The sequence below is a fragment of the Lepus europaeus genome, chromosome 11, assembly GCF_033115175.1.
Source record: "Lepus europaeus isolate LE1 chromosome 11, mLepTim1.pri, whole genome shotgun sequence".
Taxonomy (NCBI): domain Eukaryota; kingdom Metazoa; phylum Chordata; class Mammalia; order Lagomorpha; family Leporidae; genus Lepus; species Lepus europaeus.
The window spans coordinates 65,008,392-65,028,638 of record NC_084837.1 but is presented as its reverse complement, the minus strand read 5'-3'; the positions used below and the strand labels follow the sequence as shown (position 1 = coordinate 65,028,638).

Below are 20,247 nucleotides of genomic sequence, written 5' to 3'. Positions count from 1 at the left end.
TCTACTTCGTAAGCTAATTGGAAAGGAATTTATGTTAGACATTTTGAAATAAATAATGTGCCATAATCAGGTATTATTTCATGAATACTATCTGGGGTATGTTTTTGTTGTTGTGTTACTTGTTTATAATATCTGTCCTATTGCTACTGAAAATACTTGAATACTTGTTTCAGGTGGAAGTTTAGAAAGCCAGGAGTTATCATTCCAAGTACATATTATCACAGATAGACACAGCATGCATGCACACACACACACACCCCAATGCAAAAGTGCTTCTTGATACCTTTTCCAAACACCAAAACTTGCCAGGTCATATTTATTTCCTCTGAATTTTATTGCCTCTCTGTCCATTCTGTCCTTTGATTTGGACCTGAAACCTTCCAGATGTGATGTGATGATTTACTTTATCTTTTACAGAAAATGAAGTTACCTGGGTCATTACCATCTTGCAAGAGCTATATTTGTACCTTTAGGAGATAAAGTTTTGCTTTTCCCATTTTTTCTTGTTGAATAAATCATCAGAGTGATTCAGCCAAAAGCACTTTACTTACGTCAAGGAATTTTGTTTCTTTTGGTTTAGTACCTAATTGAACTTCTCAGTTAAGTGGCCATCTCTTACTAAGTCATTATATAATTTTTTCTTTTTTAGGGTCAAATATTCTACTAGCATCAAGGAAATGGTCATTCTCTTTGCCACAACGATTTATAGAATTGGACTGAAAGTGCCTCCTGATGAGACAGACCCTCGAATCCCCATGATGACCTGGAGCACATGTGCCTTCACCATCCAGGCCATCGGTAAAGCCTATAAGAACCGTGGGTGTGGAAGTCTCAGTGAAACAGTTAGCATTGATTGACCTAAAATTATTTCTTTTTCTCTGTTGGCCCAGAACACTTTGACTTGTTTGAAGACTACTAGTATTTCAGTTTACTAGGATGGCCTGATGCCATTTGGTCTGAGACTTTTTTTTAAAGGTTTATTTATTTATTTGAAAGTCATAGTTACACAGAGAGAAAAGGAGAGGCAGAAAGAAAGAGGTCTTCCATCTGCTGGTTCACTCCCCAATTGGCCGCAACAGCTAGAGCTGCGCTGATCCGAAGCCAGAAGCCAGGAACTTCTTCTGGGTCTCCCACACAGGTACAGGGGCCCAGACTTGTGCTCTCTTCTACTACTTTCCCAGGCCATATCAGAGAGCTGGATTTGAAGTGGAGCAGGCAGGACTTGAACTGGTGCCCATACGGGATGCCAGCACTGCAGGTGGCAGCTTTACCTGCTACACCCCAGCGCCGGCCCCTGAGAAATTTTTTATATTGATCTCTTTTTAACTATCATAATGGCCATGTACAACATAAATTAAAAATATCTTGAATAGCACAAAGCAGGCTATAGTCAAAAGATAGCAAATTTACAGCACTAGAAAATCAAGAAAAAATACAAATGAGGAAAAAACAACCAGAAATGTTCAGTAATTTTTATTTTATAAATTTGAGAGAAAAAGAGAAGGAAAATAAAATCACCTAAATAATTACCAGAAAAGGGAAAAAAATACTGAGAGATGGATTTGCAAGCTGAAATGAGCCAAGTCTGAAGGGAAGCCTGATGCCAAATTCTCTGCTTTACTGAAAGTTTCCCGTAAAAAAGTGTAGCAGCATAGAAAAAGTAAAATTTTTTAGTTGGTACATTTGCTTACTGCAGTTACAGGCTCAGTATTATATAGAAAAGATTAAGAATTTTATCCCATGCCAGCTTTAACCTTCCTTTTCAATATATATTTTTGATAATTATTTTTAATGGAATCTGTTACATTTTCTTCATTTAAATATATTTAAGGCATTTCAAAAAATTGCTGGGAAGTAGAATTAAAAAATTTATTTTAGTGCAGGATTTTTTAACCTATGCCTAGTTTTTTCATAGTATACATTTGATAAACGTTTTGAAGATCCCCTCTTAGGCAAGAATTCCCAAACTTTTTGCACCAAAATAATCCTATCTTTATTTAAAAGAAAAAAAAAGATTTATTTCTTTATTTGAAAGAGTTACACAGAGAAGAGAAGGAGAGGCAGAGGAAGAGAGGTCTTTCATGCACTGGTTCGTTCCCCAGTTGGCTGCAACAGCCAGAGCTGTGCAAATCTGAAGCCAGGAGCCAGGAGCTTCTTCTAGGTCTCCTACACAGGACTGGGCCATCCTGCACTCCTTTCTCAGGCCATAGCAGAGAGCTGGATTGGAAGTGAGCGGCTGAGACTCGAATTGGCACCCATATGGGATACTGACACTGTAGGTGGTAGCTTCACCCTCCACGCCACAGTGCCGACCCCAATAATCTTATCTTTTAATTCCATTATTTCACAAACTTTTTGAAGTGTTTTTGTATTTTTTTTTTAATAAATCTTTTTTTTTTTTGACAGGCAGAGTGGATAGTGAGAGAGAGAGAGACAGAGAGAAAGGTCTTCCTTTTTGCCGTTGGTTCACCCTCCAATGGCCACTGCGGCCGGCGCATCTCGCTGATCCGAAGCCAGGAGCCAGGTGCTTCTCCTGGTCTCCCATGCGGGTGCAGGGCCCAAGGACTTGGGCCATCCTCCACTGCCTTCCCGGGCCATAGCAGAGAGCTGGCCTGGAAGAGGGGCAACCGGGATAGAATCCGGCGCCCCAACCGGGACTAGAACCCAGTGTGCCGGCGCCGCAAGGCGGAGGATTAGCCTGTTAAGCCACGGCGCCGGCCTATGTGTTTTTGTATTTTTAACAAGAAACTTATTTTATTTTTTTAAAGATTTTTTTATTTAGTTATTTGAGGAGTAGAGTTACAGACAGTGAGAGGGAGAGACAGAAAGAAAGGTCACTCCCCAGATGGCCGCAATGGCCGGAGCTGCGCTGATCCGAAGCCAGGAGCCAGGTGCTTCTTCCTGGACTCCCATGTGGGTGCAAGCACTCAGGTCATCTTCTACTGCTTTCCAAGGGCACAGCAGAGAGCTGGATTGGAAGAGGAGCAGCCGGGACTAGAACTGGCACCCATATGAGATGCCAGCACCGCAGGTGGAGGATTAACCTACTGCGCCATGGTGCCAGCCCCAGAAACTTATTTTATAATTTGAATTAAATATCACGAAACCTCTTTTTTCCCCAAAGCTTTTATAAACACCAGCATCAGTCTCTAAATAGATTTTAGAAATTATCTCCAGGGGCCTGTGCTGTGATGCAGTGGGTTAATCCTCTGCCAGCATCCCATATGGGTGCCGGTTCTAGTCCTGGCTGCTCCATTTCCGATCCAGCTCTCTGCTATTGCCTGGGAAAGCAGTGGAAGAAGGCCCAAGTCCTTGGGCCCTTGCACCCGTGTGAGAGACCCAGAAGAAGCTCCTGGCTCCTGGCTTCAGATTGGCTCAGCTCTGGCTGTTGCGGCCAGGTGGGGAGCGAACCAGCAGATGGAAGACCTCTTTCTCTCTGCCTCTCTTTCTCTGTGTGTGTAACTCTGACTTTCTAATAAATAAAATATTTTTTTAAAATATTTTTTTAAATAAATCACGTCCAAACCTTTTTGACTAAAATTATGGGTACTATGATTAAATAAAATAAAATTACTATGATTAAATAAAATGAGAAATAAGAGAAGTGAAGTTTTAATAGAACAGAATCTGAACAAACTGTTAAGAAATGTAAAGCATTCGGGGCTGGCACTGTGGTGTAGCAGGTTAAGCCTCCACCTCTGAGGCCAGCGTCCCATATGGGTGCCAATTTGCGTCCCAGCTGCTCTACTTCTCATCCAGCTCCCTGTAATGGCTTAGGGAAAGCAGCAGAAAATGGCCCAAGTGTTTGGGCCCCTGCACCCATGTGGGAGACCAGAAGAGTCTACTGGCTCCTGGCTTTGGCCTGGCTCAGCTCTGGCCATTCTGGCCATTTGGAAAGTGAACCAGCAGATGGAAGATCAGTCTCTTTCTCTCTCTTTCTCTCTCTCTCTCTCTCTGCTCCTCCTCCTCCTCCTCCCCCCAACCCCCTTCCTCCCTCACTCTCCTTCTCTTTCTACCCCTCCCCCTCTCTCCTTCCCTTCCCCTCTTTCCTCCTCTGTCTAAATCTGCCTTTCAAATAAATAAAAAATAGACCTTAAAAAAAAAAAGAAAGAACAAAATAATGTAAAGCATTCTATTGGAGTCAGAGCTGCTGAGCCCCTTCAAACTTTCAGTGTAGGTATTTCATACTGCACTATTTTGGGGATGACTAGAATTAGGAGTCACGAGTTTATTTAGACCTTGAAGTTTAAATATTGTCACAGCTTTTTTAAAAATTTGTCACAGTCCTTGGGCCCCAGCACCTGTGTGGGAGACCCAGAAGAAGGTCCTGGCTCCTGGCTTCAGAACAGCACAGCTCTGGCCATGGCAGCCAATTGGGGAGTGAGCCAGTGGATGGAAGACTCTCTCTCTCTCTCTCTCTCTCTCTCTCTCTCTCTCTCTCTCTCTCTCTTTCTCTCTGTGCCTCTCCCTCTCTCTCTGTGTAACTCTGACTTTCAAATAAATAAATCTTTTAAAAAAAAAAAATAGTTACAGAGAGAGGTAGAGACAGAGAGACTGGTCTTCTGTACGCTGATTCACTTCCCAAATGGTCACAACAGCTGAAGCTGAGCTGATCCGAAGCCAGGATCCAGGAGCCAAGAGCTTCCTCTGGGTCTCCCATGTAGGTGCAGGGGCTCAAGGACTTGAGCCATCCTCCACTGCTTTCTCAGGTGCACCAGCAGGGAGCTGGAGCAAAGTGGAATAGTTAGGACTACACCCATATGGAATGCTGGTGTTACAGACTAGGGCTTTAATTGACTTTGAACAGACTTTGTCTAGACTGTTGAGGATTTTTTTTCATACTATTTCTTGAACTCTTTACTGACATAGAGTCAATCATATGTGTATAAAGTTAATTTACAATAGATTTTAGTAAAAAAATAAGAGTGGGAATAGGAGAGGGAGGAGGAGGGAGAGGGGGGGAGAGTGAGTGGGAGGGCGGGTACAGTGAGAAGAATCACCATGTTCAGGAAGTTGTATTTATGAAATGTATGAAGTATAATTATGAAATATATTCCTTTAATAAAAGATTTCTGGTGTGTGGCGGGGAAGACAGCTTACTTTGCAACCATCCATAAAATGTAATGATGAACAAATAGATATGATAAGGCAACTATAGTAAAATGTTAATTGTAGAAAGTAAAATAAATAAATAAATAAATAAATAAATATTTATTTATTTGGAAGGCAGGGTTACAGAGAACACTTCCATCCACTAATTCACTCTCCAAATGGCTGCAACCACCTGGGCTGGGCAAGACCAGAGCTAAGAAACAGGAGTTTCTTCCTGGTCTCCCACATAGGTGACAGGGGCCCAGGGACCTGGACCATCTTATGCTGCTTTCTCATGCACATTAGCAAGGAGTTGGAGCAAAGTGGAGCAACCAGGACCTTAACCTGCACCCATACTGGGATGCCAGTGCAGCAGGCCACAACTTCACCTACTGTACCACAGCGCTGCCATGATTTTTCTCTTGAGTAGATATCGTGCTCTCCTTTATTCTTAGTACATTAGCAGCTAAATTCATTCCTTTTGGGGATGGAGAGATGTTCAGGATGTGTTAGCTTATTATAATGGTTGAGGAGTTAAAACCAGAGGATCTTTTATTATTGTCCATTTCAAAGTGGAAAAAGAAAATAGAAAACCTTCTTGCTCATATATATATATATATATATACATACATATATATATGTATGTATGTATAGCCTTCTTAGGATCAGTGAAAAATGAGTAATTTAGCAATAAATGTCTTGTCCAACAGGAGTTTTAGTATTTTCAATTTCTTCCTTTTTCCTGTCATCTATTCTAATTATTTTTTTAATGTACCAGAAAGAATAAAGTTTCTCACATTTGCCTTACATATTTTTTAGAATTTATATTTATTGATTATGTAGTGTTGGTTTGAAAGGCAGACAGATGAAGACAGAGTCAGAATTCCCAGCCTCTAGTTTACTCCCCAGATACTCACAACAGCCAGGGCTAGTCAGCCCAAGCCAGGAGCCATGAACTCAATCCAGGTCCCCCACATGGATGGCAGGGACCTGACTGCTTGAGACATCATTGCTGCCTCCAGGGTGTGCATTAGCAGGGAGTTAGAAACAGAAATGGAGCTTACATTCGAACCTCGGCACGCTGATACGGAACGTGGGCATCCCAAGCAGTGTCTTAACACTGTGCCAAACACCTGCTCCCATTCTATTTTTAAACAAAATGGTTTGATTATATATAAGAATTACTAAAATTTTTCTTGCATAGAAGAGATGGTAAAAGGGAAAATAACAAGGTTCCTTGTTTTTCCCACGTATTCTTTTCAGATTGCTGCAGGGGCTTTATTATTTATACCAGTAATTTCTAAATAATTTACATATGCTTCTCTAGTATTTTCTCAAAAATTATAAATTTCTAATTTAAGAATTGTAAGGGGAAGAGTACAAATCTGATAAAAAATTAATTAAAAGACCTCTGATAGAAATAATACAATTGTAGCAGGATTTAAGATTTATTGTTTTTATGCTTTTCTTATTCTTTGAGAAAACCTATTGGGAGATGAAGGAAAACCTCTGTTTGGAGCTCTTCAAAATAGGCAGGTATGTGTATTCCAACAAGGGGTGACTAACTCATGGGGTTTTGTTCTGTTTTGTTTTGTAGTAATTCCACACTTATCAAAATAGATTAGCAGGATTCTGTAGAGAGAAAGGAGTTGCTCCAGGCTCATGGAAAACTGAAAGATCAGTGTTTGCACTTTCCAGAGTTTGCTCAGTCTCTGCGGTTAATTGTATTTCACACAGAGATTTCAGGTGATAGTTCATCTTCCCTTTTTTGCCAGATCAGAAACCTGGCATCTCCTCCATTTCCTTCCTCCCCCCCTTTACCAATTTTGTACCATCATATAACATTGAGAATCAGTGCGGCTTAGCTGTAGCTAATTCGTCTTTCTAAAATCAAGAATCAAACTCAGCTATAGCTTCTTGATGGGCAGATCCTGACACTTTTGCAGGACTGTATTTCTGCCTCTGACCCAAGCCTCCTAACATACGGGGCCCTAAAAAACAGTACTCAAGAAATGCGCTCAGTTGTCCTGTGAAGACTAAAGACCAGTCCTTACTTCTGACAATTGGCACAGGGGACTTGCCATTCAGTGTATTTTCCTGTGGCTACATCCTACAGATGGGAAGCAGACGATCTATTTCAGTGGTTTTCTGCCATCATTTTAGAATTTCTAGAAATAGACTTGCACAGGTCTCAATAGAATAAATTAGGCCAGACTTTTAAAAAGTTGACTCTGGAGAAAATGAGTGCTTTACTGAGAATTGAAGGATTATAGCTTTAGTATCTCTTTGTCATGGGAAAATTTATTAGAAATTTTAGTCGTAAGAACTTTGTAGAGGTATTAAGAACGTTATGATTTAGTTGTAAGAATGTGAATTATATAATGAGTCTGCAACAGATTCTGCGGGATTAGAATTGTTTTATTGTGAATGACTTAAGTCTGCCATCTCTTGTTTTTCCCTTTTCCTCTTATGATCCAGCATAATGGTCTGAAAGCATTGATTCAGTTTGCACTTGCACAGAGGGTTACCTTTTCTCAAGTCGTAATTCAGAAACATCTGATTCGTCTTCTCTCAGGTAACGTCTTCTCTGAATGATTTTGTTATTATTTGGGAGTCTTTTTCCACTGTATTTTTGACTACTTCATTAGGAAACAGCACACTGCACTAATTGTGAATACTATTATCTACAGCAGACTCAGAAAAAATAAATACTGTGCTGTAATGCTTGCAATATTTTAATTTTTATTTATTTATTTATTTAATTTATTTGAAAGGCAGAGACAGTGAGAGAGAGCAAGTGAGCTGCCATTCACTGATTTACTCCCCAGTACCTGCTACGGCTGAGAGTAGGCCAAGACAAAGCCAGGATCCAGTAACTCAATCCAGGTCTCCCGTATGTGCGGAGGAGACCTAACCACTCTTGCCTTCATCTGTTGCTTCCCAGGGTCTTCATTAGCAGGAAGCTGGAATCAGGAGAGGAATCAGGTGCTGACCCCAGGCACTCTGATGTGGAATACAGGCATCCCAACTCATGTCTTAACTATTAGGCCAAACACCTAACCCAATCTTATTTTTGTTGGGGAATTTTCCATATACTTTCGATATTTGTTCCTTGAACCGTATCCACACCACTAATATCCCTGGTGTCTTCAGTATAGTTAGAAAAGGGAAGGATGACATGGATATTTATTTTAAAATGTTTAGTTTTTGTTAGTGAGCCAAAGTCAAACAATAGAAATACCAAGTGTGGTAATCTCAAAATTCAGGTCCATGCCCTTTTCTTTGAGAAGCAGATTATAACAGCTAGTTTCGTCAGAATCTAACAAACTGTAGAATTACTAAGAGCTCATATAGTGCGCTCAATATAAAACTAAGAAAAATGGTGCAAGTGCCATGATGCAGTGGGTTAAGCTACTGCTTGGACGCCTATGTGTCAGAGTGCCAGTTTGAATACTGGCTATTCTACTTCCTGGATGCATCCTGGGAGGCAGCAGGAGACAGCTCAAGTGCTTGGGCCCCTGCCACCCACTTGGGAAACCCAGATTGAGTTCTGAGCTCCTGACTTTGCCTGGCCCAGCCCCAGCTGTATTTGATACAGCTGTATCAAATATTGATATTGAACCACAGGTAGAAAAAATCTTTCTCTCTCCCTTGCTCTTCTTTTCTCAATTTGCCTTGCAAGTAGATGAAAAAAATAATAAACACTTAAAATATAAAGGATCAGAAGTTACAAGCAATAGAATGATGCTGCTTTAATTTTAGTTATCTGCTTTTACGTTTGGGAATTTGCAAAGACTACTACAAGAGCTCCTTGTACCCAAATAGGTCAGCCTTACAAAGGGTTTATAAGTCTGTCTGTTCATATATCCAAAACTCCATAGGTAGGTGGGATGGTGGTTCAATTTCATTTTCCAGATGTGTGTGTTTCTACCAAATACAAATGTTAGGTATTTTTAAGCCTTAAAACTAGACGGGGTGGGACTGGTGCTGTGGTTTAGTGTGGTTTAGTGAGTAAAGCCGCTGCCTGCAGTGCCGGCATCCCATATGAGCATCGGTTCGAGTCCTGGCTGCTCCACTTCCAATCCAACTTTCTACTATGGCCTGGGAAAGCAGTAAAAGATGGCCCAAGTCCTTGGGCCCCTGTACCCCTGCACCTGCATGGGAGACTCAGAAGAAGCTTCTGGCTTCGGATTGGCCCAGCTCTGTTGTGGCCATTTGTGGAGTAAACCAGCAGATGGAAAACCTCTCTCTTTCTCTCTCTCTCTCTCTCTGCCTCTGCCTCTTTGTAACTCTGCCTTTCAAATAAATGGACAAATCTTTTTTAAAAATATTTATTTATTTATTTATTTGAAAGGTATATTTACAGAGAAGCAGAGAGAGGTCTTCTATCTATTGGTTTACTCCGCAAATGGCTGCAATGACCAGAGCTTAGCTGATCTGAAGCCAGGAACCAGAAGATTCTTCCAGGTCTTCTATGCGGGTACAGGGGCCCAAGGACTTGGGCCATCTTCTACTGCTTTCCCAGGCCATAGGAGAGAGCTGGATCAGAAGAGGAGCAGCTGGGTCTTGAACCGGTACTCATATGGGATGCTGGCTCTGCAGGCTGAAGCTTTACCTACTATGCCACAGCACTGGCCCCAAATGAATGAATAAATCTTAAAAAAAAAAAAAAAAAAAAAAAAAAAAAAAAAAAACTAGGCAGGTTTTTTTCTAGCTGAACAGGCAGGCATTTTTTTCTAACGGGGTAGACCAGCTTTACCTTGATAATCTGTTGAGGGAGGTACCTTTGCTTCTAGTTAAATTCCCACAATGCTGGTTCGAGTCTGTAGAAGCAATTGGACATGCATGTTCACTGCTGTAAATGTGTCCTAGGAATTGAACTTGGATTTTATTGTGCAGTCTTATTTCTTCTAATCACCATCCTTCAAGGAAGTCATCATTATTCCCATTTACAGTAAGAAAACTGAGGCACAGAGAATTTTATGACTTGCTCATAATCATAAAACCAGTAAGAGGCAGAACTAATATTTGAAACCATGCTTTTCTCACATCACGTAAACCTTGCTGAGGTAGTAAAATTAGCAAAAGGAAATTTTGATAAAGTGAAAATATGCATTGCAAAACTGACTTTTGATTTCAAAAGAAATTTAAAATATTTTCATCAACTAGGGAAATAAAAAAGTTCAGAGCTGCCTTTAAGAAAAATTTGACTATAGAAAGAATATTCCCAGGGCTGGCACTGTGGCACAGCAGGTTAAAGCCCCTGCCTATAGCACCAGCATCCCATATGGGTGCCGGTTCAAGTCCTAGCTTCTCTACTTCTGATCCAGCTCCCTGCTACTGTGCCTGGGAAGGCAACAGAGGATGGCCCAAGTTCCTGGGTCCCTCACCAATGTAGGAGATCAGAAGAAGCTCCTGGCTCCTGGCTTTGCCTGGCTCAGCCATTTGGGGAATGAACCAGCAGATGGAAGATCGATATATCTCTCTCTCTCTCTCTCTCATACTGTCTCTACCTCTCTCTCTCTGACTCTGCCTTTCTTTTTTTTTTTTTTCCTTTTAAGATTTTTATTTATTTATTTGAGAGGTAGAGTTACAGACAGTGAGAGAGAGAGACAGAGAAAGGTCTTCCTTCCATTGGTTCATCCCCCAAATGGCCTCAATGGCCGGAGCTGTGCCAATTAAAGCCAGGGGTCAGGTGCCTCCTCCCGGTCTCCCATGCGGGTACAGGGGCCCAAGCACTTGGGCCATCTTCCACTGCCTTCCCAGGCCACAGCAGAGAGCTGCACTGGAAGAGGAGCAACCGGGACTAGAACTGGCGCCCATATGGGATGCTGGCGCCACAGGCGGAGGATTAACCTAGTACACCACAGCACCAGCCCCTCTGCCTTTCAATTAAATAAAATAAATCTTTAAAAAAAAAAAGAGAGAGTATTTCAGGACTGGCGCTGTGGCTTAGCAGGTTAAACTACCCCCTGCAGTGCTGGCATCTCATTTGCACCAGTTTGAGTCTTGGCTGCTCTACTTCTGATCCAGCTCCCTACTAATGCACCTGGGAAAGCAGTGGAAGATGGCCCAAGTGCTTGGGCCCTGGCCCCTGCCCCCTACGTGGGAGACCCAGAAGAATCTCCTGGCTCCTGGTTTTGGATTAGCCCAGCTTCTCCCATTGTGGCCATATGGGGAGTGAACCAGTGAATGGAAGATCTCTCTCTCTCTCTCTCTCCCTTCCTCTCTTCTCTAACTCTGCCTTTCAAATAAACAAAATTTTTTTTTTAAAAAAAGAAAGAGTTTTCCACCAGCTTAGAATGTGATGAAATTCAGGAAAAAGAATTCAGGGGTTATTTAAATGTCCTGAGAGTAAAGTGAGTTGTAACATTGAGAAGAAAGTAAGTTAGGTGATGTGATGGAATTGCTGATATATCAGAAATAATCATATTAACTATTTATTTATTTGAAAGGCAGAGCCATACAGACTCCAATCCAGTAGTTAACCCCTCATATGCCTAAGATAGTCAGGGCTAGGCCAGGCCAAAGCCAGGAACCCAAAACTCAGTCTGGGTCTCCCATGTGGTTGGCCAGAACTGAAGTAATTGAGCCATCATCTGCTGCCTCCCAAAGTGTGCATTAGTAGGAAGCTAAAATCAAGAGCAGAGCTGGGACTCAAAGATAGGCATTCTATATGAGATACATACATCCCAAGTGGTATCTTAACTGCTGAGCCAAATGCCCACCCTAGAAATATTCATGTTACTGAAATATTTTGTGAGGAAATGAGACCTAGAGACAACAAGGGGTTTGTCAGGATCACTCAGCAGGTTAAAGGAAGGACCCTGTAATCAGCATGTTTAATATAGCCAATATTAATAACTTTATTAAGTAGTTATTACATACCAGGCTTGGGGAAAGTGCTATAAGTACGTATGTGGATGAGCCTCCCAGCAGTCTTGTCTGCAATGTAGACAGAGAAGTTCTCCTGCGTGCCTGTGACACATAGTCACAGCTAGTACTTGAACCCATTTCAGTCCAATTCCAAAGCCCCTGATCTAACCTTTTTGCATTTTGTTTAGAATCTTCTTCTTTCCCATTTCTACATAGATTTAATAAGCTTTTTATAGTTTATAATTTTACTTCATGGAATATCAAATAACTTGACCTAGTAGCATGAAAAATTAAGAAGTTGAGGCTTGGAACTCATCACCTGTTATGACCCTTCACCATTGATTCATCATTTTTCCTGAAGCTCATCTTACCTGCCTTAATAAATTCAAAGAATATGAAGGCCATGTGGTTTTTAAAATGGTATTCTATTAGCTTTTTGTTTTATTATACATTTTTAACTTTCTGTTCATTTTCTTTTTCCTGACTCAAAAACTATGGTTTTGACTTGAGTTCATATGAGTGTGAAGCTTTATATTATTAGAAATATTATAATTTTGAATTCCTTTCATAGCTAACTATGCAAAGATTGAGCTATTAAAATAAAAACAAAGATAATTTTGTACTGCTTTATATACCAATAAATAAGCTTTTATTTTAAAAGTAGAAAATAAACTTATGACTTTTTATCCTTGCTGCTTTTTTCTATTTTTAATGCAAATAATGCAAATAGTAAATATATCAAAATCAGCAATGCATATTTACTAACTCAAGCAAGTAGAATGAATGGGGACTATGCAAAGATCATTTCTCTTTGCAGATAAGTGGCTCAGAGCATTACACTAAGGAAAAGTATTGTACAATAACAAATATAACATTACCATCTCAGATATGTAGTAATTTAAGTGTATATTTCAGTCTGTTGATCCCAAAACATTATTTAGGATCTTGATTTGGGGTTTCAAAATTTGTTTGAGAAGAGTCTGCCTTCCTTCATTTTGTAAAATAACAGTTTTACTGAGAAATAATTCGTTCCCTCCCTCACACAAAACCATTCCTGTGGTCCTGACTTGCTGATTTCACTTCCTTTCTACTCTTCTCTAATGTCTGATTTATTGCTTTTCCTTAGAGACTGACCAAATTAGAAAAGATGATAGCTTTTGAACAGTCTGCATTTCCTCTTGATCATTATCTGTATAACCCATTACCTAATTTTGTTCAGGAGAATTTTCTCCATCCTCATTTCACCCGTACTGCTTTGTGTGTTCTCCGTGCTCTTAGTATCAAATGTATTCACATATTCCGTATCACCGAACACTTGAGAATGTACAGTTAGTGGGGAAAGTGATCAAAGGAACATTGTATAAAAGCAACTCTTTATTGATTCATTCGACAACTACTTATTGAGAAATCCTTGTTTCACTTGCCCTGGCTCATTTATCTTACCCTCTGAGATCTTAGCTTTCAAGCTTAAATTGTGTCTGAGGTTTTTTAAGAGACTTTTCTCAATTTGTCTTTGATTACATTCCCATATCTTAAAAGCTGTGAAGTACCAGTTTCTATGTTTTATAACCCTGTTATATTGCCATTTTAGATATTTTCTATCTTTCATTTTGTTTAACTGCGTTGCTGTCTTGCTGACTGAATTATATTAACTTCTTGTCTTCGTTTTTTTTTAGTTGTTCTTCCTAACCTAAAATCAGAAGATACACCATGTCTTCTATCTATAGATTTATTTCATGTTTTGGTAAGTGTTCAGTACAACTTTTTCAAGTCACTTAAGTTTATAATTTCATGTGCTTTTCTCGTTTGAATTTATGCTCTCTGTTCAAGATTACAAATTATTAGTTTTCAACCTGTAAATTTTGCTCCCTTATCCATTCTATTTATAAACAGGTACAGAGTAGATGGAGACCATCAAAATCACTCTATAATATAATAGCACATTTACCTTGTACTTAGTAATAAGCCTTGTCCTAATTGATTTTATTAGCTGGTACTTGTGCAAGCAGACTTTTTCTAACTCAATATAATCCTTCCTCCCACCCCCATTTTCTTTTTTATATCATAAGCAATGAATGACAGTGTAAGCTATTTTAAAATCATTAATTATTTGTTGGTAGAGACTAGGCCATGGGTGTCTTTTGGCTTTCTCAAAACACTTGTAGACCTGGTGAAATTTCTTAAGATTTTTTTATTTATTTGAAAGGCAGAGTTAGAGAGACAGAGTTCCATCTACTGGTTTACTACCAAAATGGCCACAACTGCTGGGGTTACGCCAGGCTGAAAATGGGAGCCAGGAGCTTCCTGTAGGTCTCCCACATGGGTGGCAGGGTCCCAGATACTTGGGCCATCTTCCTCTGCTTTCCAGTAACAGAGCTGAATCAAAAGTAGAGCATCTGGAGGCCGGCATCGCGGCTCACTAGGCTAATCCTCCGCCTTGCGGCGCCGGCACACCGGGTTCTAGTCCCGGTCGGGGCGCTGGATTCTGTCCCGGTTGCTCCTCTTCCAGCTCTCTGCTGTGGCCCTGGAAGGCAGTGGAGGATGGCCCAGGTCCTTGGGCCCTGTACCTGCATGGGAGACCAGAAGGAAGCACCTGGTTCTAGCTTCGGATCGGCACAGCATGCTGGCTGCAACGCACTGGCCATAGCGTCCACTTAGGGGTGAACTAACGGAAGGAAGACTGTTCTCTTTGTCTCTCTCTGTCTCTCTCTCTCTCTCTCTCTCACTGTCTAACTCTGCCTGTCCAAAAAAAAAAAAAAAAAAAAGGAAAGAAAAGAAAAAGTAGAGCATCTAAGACTCAAACTGGTGCTCATATGGGATACCAGTGTCAGGTGGCAGCTTAACCTGCTGTGTCACAATGCTGGCCCCTGTTTTGTAATTTCTTGCAGAGCTTTTCCATTCCTTCAAACTGAGTTCTGTTCAGAAAGTGGTGGCGATATGCATAGGGAAGAGTTTATGACTGCAGGGTTAGCTACCATCTCCATCCCTCAGTTGTTCTGACCTTTAGAATCCAGTGGTTGTCAACCCTGACTCTCACTTGGAATTTTTGGAATCCTTGAAAAGAGTACTGGTAACTGAATCTTAGAAGTTCATATTTAGTTGGGGTAGGATGTGGTTATGTTATTTGAAAAACTCCCCAAGTGATTTTAATGTTGAGTCTTCTGAAACACGTAGTTGGAACCACCACCTAGACCCAGAATAAGTAGGTCCAGCAAAAGGTAACTGTTTGGTAATGAATTTTGTCTTTCATTTATGGTATAGTCTCTAAGATACTCTGCTGAATAACTAGGAAAAATATAGTGGTTATTTAGAAACCCCACAGTGCAGCATTTGGTACCCTTTACATTTAGTTGTATTTGTATTTGTATTGGTCTTTCGCTATTATCCATGTTGATGTCCATTTTTCTCTCACAGGTAGGTGCTGTCTTAGCATTTCCATCTCTATACTGGGATGACACAGTTGATCTGCAGCCTTCATCAATTAGTTCTTCCTATAACCACCTTTATCTCTTCCATTTGATCACCATGGCACACATGCTTCAGATACTTCTTACAATAGACACAGGTAAAGCTCCTCTGTGAATGTTGTCTGTAAAGAATATTTGTCTATGCTTTATTGCCCAAATTCATTGTGCTGTGATAAGCCATTTTTTTGTGTCTGAATTTTATATTATGCCTCTCATTGAATGATTATTTGTTTATTTCTTCATGGATACTATTTAGACAGAGAAAAGTAGAATAAGGTATTAAAGAGATAGTTATCTGAAACAACATGATTCCCTCATTATTTTGCAACTGCCTGTCTATTTGGACCTGTTTTTCTCTGGTTTGTTTTAATTCTCCATTTTGAAGGCCTTTCCAAGGTGTGTCCTGTCTGAGAACTTAGATAATCCTGTCTTATCGAAAGGAATCATTCTTGATTCCTCAAACAGCTTTTTGTTTGCCTTGTAGCATTTGTTATTTGTGTGGTTATTTGTGAGTATTTCCTATTGTTATTCCATACCTTCCTGCTTCTTATATCTCCAGTGTAACTTTCTTGATGGTAATAAGCAACCCAATTTCAAAGTCTCCATTTTTGTTGAATCTAGTAAGGGCTCATTAAATGTTTTTTGACTAAATGCTCATGTGAGGGTTGTTGAGTAGTATTACATTATAGCATTATGGTATAGTTGTCCTTTTAGAGTCTGGTTTTCTATAGAAGAGTCTTGTTCTAGATATCACTGATCAATGAGGGCTATTAGAAGTATATATAGTTTTGGCCGGTGCCGTGGCTTAACAGGCTAATCCTCCGCCTTGTGGCGCTGGCACACCGGGTTCTTGTCCCGGTTGGGGCGCCGGATTCTATCCCGGTTGCCCCTCTTCCAGGCAGCTCTCTGCTATGGCCCGGGAAGGCAGTGGAGGATGGCCCAAGTGCTTGGGCCCTGCACCCGCATGGGAGACCAGGAGAAGCACCTGGCTCCTGGCTTCGGATCAGAGAGATGCGCCGGCCGCAGCGGCCATTGAAGGGTCAACCAATGGCAAAAAGGAAGACCTTTCTCTCTGTCTCTCTCTCTCACTATCCACTCTGCCTGTCAAAAAAAAAAAAAAAAAGAAGAAGTATATATAGTTTAGGAGATAAAGAGGCAATTACAGGGACATTAGAATAAAATTTAGTAAAATCACATGTGAATACCCTTTGACTTTCCAGCTTTGCTTCTAAGAATCTATTCCAAAGCTTTATTTGTAAAAATATATGAAGTGATATAAGCACAATATTATTCCTTGTGGCATTATTTGAAATGTCAAAAAGCCATAAACAGTTTAGCTATCAATCAGGGATCTATCCATGTCAAAGAATGCTATGCTATTATAATCAGGAATTAATAAGATCTACTGATATGACATCCAGAGTATATTGTTAAGTGAAAAAAAGCAAAATACAGAATAGTGGTTATAGTATAGCATCTTTGTGTAAGGTATTTTATGTATGTATATATGCTCACATATACTCATATTTGCTTATGTTTTAATAAAAAACACTAGAAATATAAACTAACAACCAAAACTACTTGCCTATAAATAAGGTAAAGACACAGAGGTTAGAGCAAAAATTCCAATGAATTTTTTTTTTTTTTTGATAGGCAGAGTGGACAGTGAGAGAGAGACAGAGAGAAAGGTCTTCCTTTTTGCCGTTGGTTCACCCTCCAATGGCCGCTGCGGCAGCGCGCTGCGGCCGGCGCACCGCGCTGTTCCGATGGCAGGAGCCAGGTGCTTATCCTGGTCTCCCATGGGGTGCAGAGCCCAAGCACTTGGGCCATCCTCCACTGCACTCCCTGGCCACAGCAGAGAGCAGGCCTGGAAGAGGGGCAACCGGGACAGGATCGGTGCCCCGACCGGGACTAGAACCCGGTGTGCCGGCGCCGCAAGGCGGAGGATTAGCCTGTTGAGCCACGGCGCCGGCCACCAGTGAATTTTGATTTTGATTTGCTTGCCTCCAAAAGATGGAGGAAATTTTTACAAATTAAATAGCAGATGAATCTGACTATATCTAGGTATCAAGGGGCCAGCGCTGTGGTATAGTAGGTTAAGCATCCGTCTGTGATGCCTGCATCCCATATAGGTGCCAGTTCGACTCCTGGCTGCTGTACTTCTGATCCAGCTCCCTGTTTATGGCCTGGGAAAGCAGCAGAGAATGGCCTAAGGGTTTGTGTCCCTGTACTCAGGTGGGAGCCCCGGAGGAAGTTCCTGGCTCCTGGCTTCAGATCAGCTCAGCTGCGGCCATTTGGGGAGTGAACCAGTGGATGGAAGACCTCACTCTCTGTCTCTCCTCTCTGTCTGTAACTAGGCCTTTTAAGTAAATAGAAAAAGAAAATCTTGAAAAGATACCAAGCATATCAAGAAAATGATTAGTTTTTTTTAATGATTTATTTATTTATTTGAAAGTCAGAATTACACAGAAAGAGAAGGAGAGGCAGAGAGAGAGAGAGGTCTTCCATCCACTGGTTCACTCCCCAGCTGGCCACAATGTACTGATCCGAAGGCAGGTGCCGGGAGTTTCTCCTGGGTCTCCCACATGGGTGCAGGGATCCAAGGACTTGGGCCATCTTCTACTGCTTTCCCAGGCCATAGCAGAGAGCTGGATTAGAAGTGGAGCAGCCGGGATTTGAAGTGGCGCCCATGTGGGATGCTGGCACTGCAGGCAGCGGTTTTACCCGCTACACCACAGCACTGGCCCCAAGAAAATGATTACTCTGTGACTTTCACATGCAGAATTTCAGGGCAGGAGTTGTGGAGCAGCACAGCATCCTGTAACGGAGTGCCAGTTCAAGTCAGAGATACTCTGCTTCTGATCCATGCTCCTGCTAGTGCATTCTGGGAGGCAGCAGGTAGTGGCTTCTATGCTTGGGCCCCTGCCACTCACATGAGAGACCAGGACTGACTTCCAGGTTTATGGCTTTAGCCTGGTCCTGCCCTAGTTGTTGCAGGCCTTTGGGGAGTGAGCCAGCAGATCACAGAGAGCTTTTTTGCTTTTGCTGTCTCTCTGCCTTTCAAGTAGATGAAAAATATTTTTTTTAAAAAAGTGATTTTAAAAGGATAAATAAATCACAATATTTCAGTTATACTTCCCTAGTGGGATGTATTTTGACAACGAACTACTGCCCCAAATAATCTTGAATTGAAATCATATTATTGGTACCTAGTGTTAGTTAATAATTTGGGGGATACAAGTGTTAATTTTGAGGATATACTAAATAAGTAATGGAAATCAAGATTTTAAATTTAAAAGGGAAGAGACACAAGAGTAAAATCAGAAAAAGTAAGTAGAAACCCAATAATCTCCCCTTGAAAATCACAGCAAGTTATTTTATACATAATGACAAATTGATTCTAAAGTTTATACAGAGAAGAAAAAAAACCCAGAAGATCCAGCTGAGTACTGAAGGAGAAGAACACAGTTGCAAGGCTGACACTACTCTGCCATAAGACTTTCTGTAAAGTTACAGTAATAAAGACAGTGTGCGACTGGCAAAAGAAGAGACAGTGGAACAGAATAGAGGGCCTGGAAGTGGACCCACATAAATGTAGTCAACTCATCAATAAAATGGAGGAAAGAAAACAACCCAATTTAAAGGACAAAATCTTTAAAGAACACCTCACCAAAGAAAATAGACAAGATGGCAAGTAATCATGTGGAAAAGTGTTCAGCATCTGGCCAGCGCCACGGCTCACTAGGCTAATCCTCCGCCTACGCTGCCGGCACCCTGTATTCTAGTCCCGGTCGGGGCGCCGGATTCTGTCCCGGTTGCTCCTCTTCTAGTCCAGCTCTCTGCTATGGCCTGGGAGTGCAGTGAAGGATGGCCCAAGTGCTTGGGCCCTGCACCCGCATGGGAGACCAGGAGAAGCACCTGGTGCTTCTGCCTGCCTCAGCGGCCATTGTGGGTGAACCATTGGAAAAGGAAGACCTTTCTCTCTGTCTCTCTCTCTCACTGTCCACTCTTCCTGTCCAAAAAAAAAAAAAATGTGTTCAGCATCTATATATCATTAGTGAATTGCACATTAAGATAGCACTGTACACTTATTAGAATGGTCAGAATCTGGGACCAGCAGTATGGTGCAGCAGATTAAAGCCCCAGCCAGCAGCACCCCTAAGGGGTTCAAGTCCTAGCTGCTCCACTTCTGATCTAGCTCCCTGTTAGTGCTCCTCAGAAAGCAGTGGAAGATTGCCTGAGTCCTTGGGCCCCTGCACCCACATGGAAGACTTGGAAGAAGCTCCTGGCTCCTGGCTTTGGATTAGCTCAGCTCCAGACATTGTGGCCATTTGGGGAGTGAACCATTGCATGAAACACTTCTCTCTCTCTGTCTCTACCTCTCTCTGTAACTCTGTCTTTCAAATAAATAAAATATATCTTAAAAAAAAAAAAAAGAATGGTCAAACAAACTTCTATGATGGTCATTTAGCAAAGTGGTTAAAATGCCACTTGGGACACCCACATCCTTTAGCAGAGTACCTGGTTTGATTCGTGATTCCACCTTCCTGCTAATGCAGATCCTAGATTATAGCAGTGATGGCTCAAGTAATTGGGTTCCTGCCACCCATGTGGGAGACCTGGATTGAGTTCCTGGATGCTGGCTTCTCTTGCCCCACCTTCTCACCACCCCAGCTGTTACCTTGCTTTCTCTGTCTCCAGGTAGCTGTGACCTAACTACTCGATTTTTTTTTTTTAACATTTATCTATTTTGAAAGAGTTAAAAGAGTGAGAGGGAGAGAGAGAAATCTTCCATCCGCTGGTTCACTACCCA

The 20,247-nt window shown here is 41.3% G+C and overlaps 1 protein-coding gene across 1 annotated transcript in view; it reads left to right on the top strand.

Annotated features, from left to right (window-relative positions):
• The window catches only part of UBR1 (ubiquitin protein ligase E3 component n-recognin 1), a 157,124-nt gene that overhangs the window by 116,642 nt on the left and 20,235 nt on the right, over positions 1-20,247 (top strand). Inside the window, exons 35-39 of the mRNA XM_062205754.1 lie at positions 650-798; positions 6,572-6,627; positions 7,570-7,666; positions 13,644-13,711; positions 15,382-15,532. Coding sequence (XP_062061738.1) covers positions 650-798; positions 6,572-6,627; positions 7,570-7,666; positions 13,644-13,711; positions 15,382-15,532 — 521 coding nt within the window. The remainder of the gene's footprint in view (positions 1-649; positions 799-6,571; positions 6,628-7,569; positions 7,667-13,643; positions 13,712-15,381; positions 15,533-20,247) is intronic.